This window comes from Megalobrama amblycephala, linkage group LG18 (assembly GCF_018812025.1).
Source record: "Megalobrama amblycephala isolate DHTTF-2021 linkage group LG18, ASM1881202v1, whole genome shotgun sequence".
Taxonomy (NCBI): domain Eukaryota; kingdom Metazoa; phylum Chordata; class Actinopteri; order Cypriniformes; family Xenocyprididae; genus Megalobrama; species Megalobrama amblycephala.
The window spans coordinates 28454168-28465025 of NC_063061.1; the positions used below are offsets into that span (position 1 = coordinate 28454168).

General features: G+C 36.6%; 1 protein-coding gene across 1 annotated transcript; it reads left to right on the plus strand.

The window, feature by feature from the left end:
• The first annotated feature begins 700 nt into the window (after window positions 1-700).
• LOC125252776 (bile salt-activated lipase-like) lies at window positions 701-9662 on the plus strand. The gene is made up of 11 exons (XM_048166346.1): window positions 701-894; window positions 1999-2146; window positions 2238-2357; window positions 2594-2791; window positions 3972-4102; window positions 4393-4500; window positions 4832-4946; window positions 5267-5453; window positions 7789-7992; window positions 8080-8277; window positions 9397-9662. Exons 1-11 carry the CDS (start codon window positions 826-828, stop codon window positions 9575-9577), a joined length of 1659 nt encoding a protein of 552 aa, XP_048022303.1. The 5' UTR covers window positions 701-825; the 3' UTR covers window positions 9578-9662.
• The last annotated feature ends 1196 nt before the right edge of the window (window positions 9663-10858 follow it).

Consider the following 10858-nt stretch of genomic DNA (forward strand, 5'->3'; position numbering starts at 1 on the left):
TTGACAGAGTGTATGAAAACAAATGAGTGACTTCAGACACTGATGAACACCTGCTGTTAACAAGCAGAATCACTGAAGGAAAGAGAAACAACAAGAACAGAAAAAAGATTAAATCAGCTGTAGTTAAAAGAAGATATTAAATCTTTCTAGATTTGATTAAACAACTCCACAAACTGCATTACCAGCTTCACTTATTACTAACCAGATTGACTTTATTTCTCTCATTCATCTACATCAGTTCTTAATAAAATATAACAGAGGTTAAATGTTGATGAGTTATTGTTTTATTTAAGGGCCTTTATTTAGGCCCTTGACTTTTTAACATTAGTTTTCCTTTAGCTGCTGTAACTTTTTCTTTAAGATACATCTGTTGTGGCAAAAAAGCCATGAAAAAGATTATATTAAATATGATGTGTTTATACGGAAAATGAGTTTCAAAAATAAATCAACCCTGAGAAATGGTCAATAGAGAAAATATATGTGACAACTAGCCCTGTTGTATAAATTTCAGCAGATGGTAAATTGATTTGTTTATTGCTTTGGTTGACAAAAGTCCTTGTTGCATCATTCTGAAAGGTGGCTCAAATGTTTTTAATGGAAAAAAATGTTTTTGTGGTTAAGATTACACAAAGCTCTAATGAACACCACACAAATTTTCCATGAGAGTTTAACACAACTGCACACATGTTGTCCAGTTACTATACAGGGACTGTGTACTTTTGGGGTAAGATATGGCTTTGGCACACCTTGAAAAAGAGATATGATTTGTCCTGTTTATAAAAGCGGACAGAACTCCCTTCATGCCACACTTGTAGCCACTATCTGATGATGATGGCAGTGCTGGGAGTTTTCGTCTCTGTTGCCTTCATCCTGGGGACAGCAAATGCAGCTTCTGTAAGTTATGATTTGAATTCAATGAAAGGTTTTGTATTTATCAGGTTTACAGTCAATTATACAAGACTTGGGATTTAAAGATTTCATATCCATCCCAATTAAAATTATGAAAAATCTGACTTTTTATCCTATGCAGACATTAAAATTTGAATCGGTGTAAAATATGTCACTGAAAAGTATTTTGCATATTTTAACTTTGAAAATGGTAAAAAAAAAAAAAAAAAAAAAGCTGCCAAAAAATGGAGGCTGCCATTTGACCAGGCAGGTTTTTTTTAAATATTTTTTTTCCAATTCATTCTGCCTTTAGATAATGTTTTTTGTTTGTGATGTAGATTTATTTCCTATATTTAATATCTATTTTATTTTTATTGCATTATTATATTACATACTTAACAGTTTATTATGTTTATGTATTAGTTTAGTTTAATAATGAAGTTATTATGAAGTATTGTATTAATAAAGAAGAAATAATCAAGTCTATTAATTAAAGTTCTATCTATTTTAACTTTAGTACGTAGCCCCAAAGGGGATGTGATAATGGGGAAAAAATATTTTTTGTTCAATGCTTCTGGGTTCATCTGAGGAACTTTTTGCTTGCAAAACTTTTGCGTTCACTTACAAAACTTGTAATTTTCTGAGAGAGAATACAAAAGCACTGAAATATAATTTTTCCATCCATCTCATTTTTTCCCCCCCATTACCATGTCCCTTTAGGGGCAACATATTAAAGCTGAAATAGATATTAATTAATAGACGATTATGTCTTCTTTAGCTATATGATAACTTACGTTATAACGTTAAACTAACGTACATAAACATAATGAAGTGTTAATCATAATAATGTTAAGTAATGAACATAATTCTTCAGCATAATAATATGTGATGCAATATCATTAATAGAAATATGATTTTCTTTCTATTATAATTATTTTAACTTGGTTATTTAAGTAAAGTTCAAAACCTGATACTGCAGAAAAGTATTTTGTATTTTATGGTTTTCCTGCAAAAAGAATTACATGCAATGTGGCAGGAAGAGGCTAAAATGCTTCAAATACTATGCTATGCTGCAGTTTCTACCCAAATGTAATTGTGAACATGTTGCAGTTGGGAGCTGTGTCCACCGAGGGAGGGATGGTACAGGGAAAGAGTAATAGTGTAGGCCTCTTCCGCTGGGTGGACGTGTTCCTGGGAATTCCTTTTGCTGCTCCACCTGGCAGATTGGCGAAGCCGGTTGCTCACCCAGGCTGGGATGGTGCGTATGTATAACTGATTATTAGGCCTAGCTAGGGTCTAAAATAAGTGAGTGCACTGACAGCGTACTCTTGATGACTCTACCTGCACAGGTGTTCTGAAAGCCAATGACTATGGTCCGAGGTGTATGCAGCTCAATATTCTTGGTAATGATGTCTTGGGCAGTGAGGACTGTCTCTACCTGAACATCTGGGTCCCTCAGGGAAGTTCTGGTAATGCAAGCCTGTTCTAATTCACAATAAAAATGAGTATATTAAAGGGATCATTTACCCAAAAAAGAGAGAAAAGAAAATGTTGTCACCATTTACATTTTTGTCCATACAAGGAAAGTCAGTGTGGTCCAATGTTGATTTGACAGAATTTTCCTTTTTGATGAACTGGCCCTTTAAGAAATATATAGTCAAATCTATCAATTTATCCTGTCTGGCTTGAAACCTCCTTTTTGCAGTGTCTACCAATTTGCCTGTTATGGTGTTCATCTATGGTGGTGGCTTCCTGATGGGTGGTGGTCAGGGCGCAAACTTCTTGGACAACTACCTGTACGACGGACAGGAGATTGCAGACAGAGGAAATGTTATCGTGGTGACGTTCAACTACCGTGTCGGAGCCCTCGGATTCCTCAGTAGCGGAGATGCTGACGCACCTGGTAAATTTCATTAAATACAAGTCATATTTTAATATGATACATCACAGTAGGAGGAAAAAACGCAACCCAAAGGGAACAGATTACATAAGGGGGAAAAAAAATATAAAAATTCTATTCGTATATTCGTATATTCAAGTGTCATTAATTACTCACCCTCATGTTGTCCAAACCCCTTAGACTTTACTTAATCTTCTGAACACATGAAGATCTTAATGAAATGTGAGAGCTTTCTGTCCCTCCATACACTCGACTACCACTTTGACGCTTCAGAAAGTTCATAAAGAGATCGTAAAACTAATCTTTATGAATTGAGGGGTTTAGTCCAAATTTTCTGAAGAGACTCGATCGCTTTATATGATGAACAGATTTAGTTTAGGCTTTTATTCACATATAAACATTAATCAGCGAACATAAACAAAAGATCAACGAACCGGCTTGTTCTTGGAAGCTCAAAGTGCGCGTAACTCACGAGAATGAACCTCATTGGTTCTCGCACATAAAGCGAACACGTTTGAGCTTCAGTTTACCACAACTGATGCGAGTTGAATGTTTATGTGAATAAAAGCCTAAATTCAAACTGTTAGCGTTTGCGTTTGCTCACAAAACTTGTGAGTGAATTCAGAGTTTTTGGGGGGAACACATAAGTTTTGCTAGGGCATGCAAAGGTTTTGTGAGCGAACACAAAATTTCTCGATGGAACACAAATCTTTTGCAAGAGATTTTTCCACCGCCATATCCCTTTATGGGCTCCATTCCTTCTCAAAAGGTTTGTGTTCCACCAAGAAACTTTGCGTTCGCTCACAAAGAAGTTTTTCTCGGGGGACCAAAAAAGATTTGCGTGAGAACGCAAAAGCATTAATATATAATTTTTCCTCATATTTTTTCAATACCTTCAGGGGCTTTGCAAAACTTTTGCTATCTCTCGCAAACGTTCCCTCAAAAAAGTTTCTCAGGGGAATGCAAAAGTTTCGCGAATGAAAGCAAAGTTTCTAGGGAACACAAGTTTTGCAAGAGAATGCAAAAGCATTGGCATATAATTTTTCCTCACAACTCATTTTTCCTATCACTTATGCTCTGTACAGACTTGTTGACTTGACTCCACTGTATAGATTGTATATGTATGGATTGATTAATTGATTGAAGTATTTAAATGATGATCTAAACATGTCATGGTCGATAGGAAACTATGGCCTGTGGGATCAGCATGCCGCTATCTCTTGGGTATACAGGAACATCAGGTCTTTTGGTGGCAATCCAAACAGCATCACTATCTTTGGCGAGTCAGCAGGTGGAGCCAGCGTAAACTTCCAGGTGCTGCATGCTTATCTATTACATTTTAATGAATGGGTGGGCATGTGCTGGTCTGGCTATATTTGCTAGGACGAGGCCATTTTTGAAAATTTCTTCCCAATAATGCAAACTGTTGAAGTAGGCCTTGTTATTTGAAAGGCTCATAAATTGGCTAAATAATTGTTTTCACTTTAAATCTAATGGCAACAGGGTTGTGTGAGGGCTTGGGTTATTCGTATGGAAACCATTAGAGGTCCTCGGTAACATAGGTTGAATGTTCTAAGGTGTGTTGTGTTTCCCATCCTGCACAGATTCTTTCCCCTAAAAACAAGGGCCTGATCCGCAGAGCTATCTCACAGAGTGGTGTTGCTCTCTGTCCCTGGGCCGTCAACAGAAATCCACGAAAATCTGCTGAGGAGGTGCGCTTGATCTTCATGAATGTCCCACATTGCTGAATACTCATTATAAAACAGACCTAGTACATTGTGTACAGCACTAGCATGTGATTTACAATGATCCCAAAAGACTAGGGGGGTGTTATTTACTCTCATTCCCAAACTTTTGCATAACTCTTTACTGTACACTTGCTAGTGTTTACTTTGTGAAGTCACCTGGTCTGTTTCACATACAGACTGGCATTTCATTGATTTTGGTCAGTTAATAATTAATATCACAACTTGCTTTATTTCTATAGTTACAATAATTTCTTCAAAATTATATAATAAACTATTATTTTTTATGCACCTTTAGATCGCAAAGAAGGTAGGATGTCCCACTGATAGCGGTATGGTGGCTTGTCTGAAGAGGACAGATCCAAAGACTGTAACTCTTGCTGGGAATGTGAATTTCGTTACATCTCCTAGTGGTAAGAAAATAGCTGCTTGTGCAGTTTTAGCCTTTTACATGCTTTTTATAGCAATAGTTATACCAAAATTAAAATTCAGTCATCATTTACTCACTCTTGTACAGTTCCAAACATTCTTTTCTATATAATTACAAAGAATGGGAATACCAAAATGTTCAGTGAACAAGTCAATGTGTAAAAGTCATGCAGGTTTGGAAAGACATAATGGTGAGTGAATGATTTTTATGGTGAACTTTCCCTTTAAAATGGTTAAACTGCTGCTTAAAACCACAGTAAATGCAACACAAAGTCAAAAGATCAAATGTGACAATCTTTTCCAGATCCCATTGTGCACAAACTGGCTCTTTCCCCCGTCATCGATGGGGACTTCCTCCCTGACGAGCCTGAAAGACTTTTCGTTAATGCTGCTGACATTGACTACATCGCTGGAGTCAATGACATGGACGGCCACATCTTTGCCACCCTTGACGTCCCCTCTATCAACAATGCTCTGGCATCCACTCCTGTGTAAGTGTGCTACATCAAAGAGTCATCTGGAATCATTTTGAGAATTTTTAAAGACCCCATGAATTCAGAAGCAGAGTTTTGTGGCTTTTATGTCTGTTATCTTCGAGGCCATCGATATGTAAAGTTAAAAGTTGGCAAAAGTAAGCTTTAGCAGACTTATACTGCAATTGTTTTTTTTCTGGCCACAATATATTTCAAACATATGCCCTAATATCTGTAAAAAGTGCAGCTTAAGGAATATATTTTTCAAAAAAAAAAAAAAAAAATTAAAACCTTCATGGTAAAATTTCTAAAATATATTACAAAATGTACATTAAGGGGCTAGAAAATATATTTTAAAATGCAATTTGTATTTTTTAATGATATTAATTTATGTAGATCTATAAAAATAAAAATATATAAAGAAATAGACAAAAAAATATGAGGAAATATAAGTAACAAAAACATGCATCTGTAAGTAAACAAATTTTAACATCTACTTTAGCAATATATTTTTGGCATTTTTTTCTCAATTTTGAAATAAAAAAACTCATTACTGTTCAAAAGTTTGGATAGGTAAGATGTTTTTAATAGACGTTTCTTAGAAGTATTCTTATTCTTAAACACTAATATTGTGAAATATTATTACAATTTGAAATAACTGTTTTCTATCTTAATACATTTTAAAATGTAATTTATTCCTGTGGTGGCAAAGTGTCACATGATCCTTCAGAACGCATTCTAACATGCTGATTTGTTGCTTAAGAAACATTTCTTATTATTATCAAATTTGAAAACAGTTCTGCTGCTGCTTCTGCTATTTTTGTGACTTATTGATAAAATAGAAAGTTCAAAAGGACAGCATTTATTTGAAATAGAAATCTTATGTAACATTATATATGTCTTTACTGACATATTTGATCAATTTAATGCATCCTTGCCGATGCATTAAATTATTATAATTTTTTTTTTCAAACTACTAATTCCAAACTTTTAAACAGTAAAATATATTTGAAAAATAATCTGTATGGGAATATCATAGACTGTATAAAACAGTGGACGTTGTGTCCATGACGTCACCCGTAGGTTTCTTAACAGCATTTGGGAAGCCCAAAGTGGGCGGAGCCGGTCATCGCCATCTTAGCAGCATTGCCCAAAAATGGGCAAAGAGGCGGGACTTGGGTGGAATTAGCTGAGGTGATGTGACGGCTAACAGAAAGCAGACAAACGGCTAGTAGTGACAGCAGCGGCAATCCACCTGTCACTCAAGTGTCCTTAATTATTCAGAACTTTAAGGCTTAATATAATTTAAATGGATAAGTTCCTCACAGTTGTCATGAAGGGCAAAATTAGCTATATATACCAAAACCACTTTTTGTACCAGGCTGTAAACATATTTTTTTCTGCTGTAAAGTTGGGCATTTTAGCATGGGGGTCTATGGGATTGAGACCCTCTTGGAGCCTGTCTCTTGTGGCCAGTTGATGAATTGCAGTTTAAGTCACTTCCGTGTTGGATTCAAGAGAGAGTACGGAAGAGTGCCGCTTGGGGAATAAACACATTTAAAAGTTACAATCTTTGTTTTCTGGAAAAACTGTGATGTAAGATAAAGGTAACTGGCATTTCAACAAAGGCCGTTTACACGTGGTATTAAGATGCATTTTGGTCAATCGGATCACAAGTAGACAAGGGAGACACATTCCCATTTACACCTGGTGTTTTAATCCATCTCTTTTGTAAACGGTATTTTCAGATCTTTCAATCTAATGGACAAAATAAGCTCATGCAATTTACATATAAATGCGTCCAGAGATGATGGAAAAACATCTGCTTTAGTTTCTGCTCTGATAGCCGCAAGACCGTCCGAACGCGGTGAGTGTGTTTTAGAAATCAGGAAAGAACATTATGCTTGGTATGTTTTCGTCTTCAAACTAAACTTAACTCTTCAGCTGACAAAGTTTAAATTTCGTCTGGCTAACGCGCTTCCCATAATGTTTACAGGTTAGGTCAGTAGGCAGAGAGTAGGTGGTCTTCTGTGGCTGTTTGAATGCATTCGTCCACATAAGTGGTTACACTACGAAAGCAATCCTGTCTTAACGCATTTTCGACTACCGCATTTTCGAAGTGGTCGAGAGTGGACAAGCTCCAAACATTTTAGACCCTGTTTACACCTGTATTTAGTGTCATCCACTTGTGATCCGATCAACCAAAATACATCTTGATACCAGGTGTAAACAGGGTCAAAGGGACAAGCTGATGTGTCCTGTGCATAAACCGCTTCTGTGTAGTCATTTCATGGGGCTTTTAATAGTCCAAACAACAATATGATTTTAAAAAACTGCTATTGATTTATAACAGGGCGGATGTTAGGGCTCTCGCGATTTCCCTGTCTAAAGATAGAGGACAAGAGGCTGGTATCGCAACTTATCAGGAGTACACGGTCAATTGGGGTAGTAACCCTAGTGATAAGGATGTTAAGAAAACAGTTGTGGACATTGAGACGGACTACATCTTCCTGGTGCCAACCCAAGCGGCCCTGTACCTCCACACTGACCATGCCAAGTAAGCTGAATTCATCTTCTTATTTACTGACCTCTTAAATGTGAACTGAATAGTAGATAACCTTAAAACAACCTTTTTCTCCAATAGAACTGCACGAACATACTCCTACCTGTTCAGCGAGCCCTCACGCATGCCTATCTTCCCACTCTGGATGGGTGCCGATCACGCTGATGACCTGCAGTATGTTTTTGGGAAGCCATTGACCACTCCTTTGGGCTACTTTCCTCGCCATCGTGACGCCTCCAGATACATGATTGCCTACTGGACCAATTTTGCTCAAACTGGGTATATAAACATAAAAATACTAACAATATTAAAATATCTTATTGCACTTTAATGTGTAGAGGCAACTATAATAATTTAATATATATAATCTAAGAGTACCATGGTACTAGACCTATCTAGTTGTGCAATTCCGTTTGTGCAATACTATTATAGTTTTTCATTTTTATAGTAAATATAAATATATTAGAGTTAATTTTTTTTCCATTTTATTTTAATTTCTTTAGTAATTTTACTGAGCCCCTAAAGGGACACGGTGGTGGCAAATATAAGAGATGGGAGGAAAAAATATATTTTAAAACATTTGCGTTCACATGCAAAACTTTGCGTTGTTTCGCAAACTTTTGCGTGCTCTCGCAAAATTGTTGTGTTCCCCCGAGAAACTTTGCGATCGCCCATAGAACATTTCCTTTACCCTGAAAACTTTGCATTCGCTCGCAGAACTTTTGTGTTTTCTCACAAAACTTTTTACACTGTTCCCCCGAGAATCTTTGTTCACCCGCAAAATATTTGCATTCCCGCAAAAAACTTCAAAAGTTTTGAAACTTCAACTTCAAAAGCGAACGTAAAGTTCCTTGGTGTTAGGCAAAACATTTGGGAGAGAACGCAAAAGCATTGAAATATAATTTTTCCTCCCATCTCATATTTGTTAGGGGCTCTAAAAATTTTGTTGTGTGTTTTAGTCATTTGCATTAATTAGTTGTTGTTGTTTTTTTCATTTATGTATAGTTCAGGGTTGTCCAAACCTGCCCCTGGAGGGCCACTGTCCTGTAGAGTTTAGTTCCAACCCCAATTAAACACATCTGAACCAAGTAATCAAGGTCTAACTAGGCATACTAGAAACTTCCAGGCATGTGTTTTGAGGTCATTTGAAGATAAACTCTATAAGAAAGTCACCATCCAGGACCAGGTTTTTAATATTTAGTTTAGTAGATGAAATTAAATTAAAATGAGAAATGTTGCTTTGACAACGAGCTGAAATAAAACAAGTTTTTTATATTTTATTTTATTTCAAGTAACAAAAATATTGTTTAATGGTTTTAGTTTTAGACAAGTGCTAATTGTGGTGCATTATGATAGCCAAAATGTGTCTCTGTTTGTCTCTTTCTTTCTCCCTCACAGTGACCCTAACAAAGGTGAGTCCAGTGTTCCTGTAACCTGGCCTGAGTTTGCAGGCAATGGCCATAAGTACCTAGACATACACGGCGATATGAACAACAACAGTGTGAAGCAGATGTTGAGAACGCGTATGGTTTACTACTGGACTACCGTCTTTGCCGGCTACCCTACTGTCAAGAACTAAGCACTGCTAACCTGACTACAAAATCATTTAGCAGTTAACATAATGCTAAGATTCATGCAATAAACAAAATATATGATGATCAAAACCAGCTAACAGTTTTTCTTTATTAACTTGCCATGACATCAAATGAATGCTGTTTGGTGCTCCAGTTAGCTGAGAGAAAGTTTACTATTTTCTTATCAGTTAATGTAATTTCTAAGATTCTTAGTTAACTCTAGAAATGTTCCAGTACATCACATGCATAACGGCTAACTTGGATCACATTACAGCCTTGACGTCATTGAATCTCGTTCAGAGTTGTGCTAAAGTCAGTCACTGGTTGAGGATACCATAGAAATAAAAGTCTCGCAATTGTCTGTGACTTCTCTTATAAAACAGCATTTTTTTTCAGTGTAAACTCTAAAAATAGAATTATTGTTTAAGAGCAAACATGTTGAAGCTGATTGGCTGTCGATTCATTAAAGGTGAGCTATAATGCTGTCACGGACACACAGACGAGATGTACAAATCCAAGTGCAGCATTTATTGTAGGGTAATCCAAAGTCGTATATCCAAAAAACAGGCAAGGGTCAAACTCCACGTAAACAGTCCACAAAAAACAGAAAGCCAGAGGTACAAAAGTGAACGTAACATAAATGTAACAAACCACAAACAAGGACAGAAACAACTGAGACTAAATAGACAGAACTAATGAGCAAACACAAAACAGCTGGGTGCAATGACAAGGGATAAAGAGTCCAGGAGGTGAGTATGGGAAATGAAGTCCAAAACAGTGAATTAAGAGTCCATGTTGGAGTGCCCTCTGGTAGCTAAATGGGGCACTCCAACTCATGATCATGACAAATGCCACTTTTACAAGATGTCTCTGGTGTCTCCAGAATATTTCTGTGAAGTTTCAGCTCAAAATACCACACAGATCATTTATTATAGTTTGTCAAATTTTCCCCTATTTGCATGTGAGCAAAAACAACCTTTTTGTGTGTCCCTTTAAATGCAAATGAGCTGCTGCTCCCGGCTCCCTTTCCAGAAGAGGGCGGAGCTTTAACAGCTCACACTTTGGTTGCTCAACAACAACAAAGCGGGCAAATTTCACACAGCCAAAATGACAATTTTCAGTAATGGGATTCAGTCTTACATTGTTAAAAAACCGGAGTCCGACACTGATGGAGAGACTCAGGAACAAATTAAAACTTTGAGAATAAAACTAGACGTTTCTGAATGGTTAGTGGATACATTTATGTAGTTGATTCAACTCATCGATTAGCATGTGCCGTCATGTTA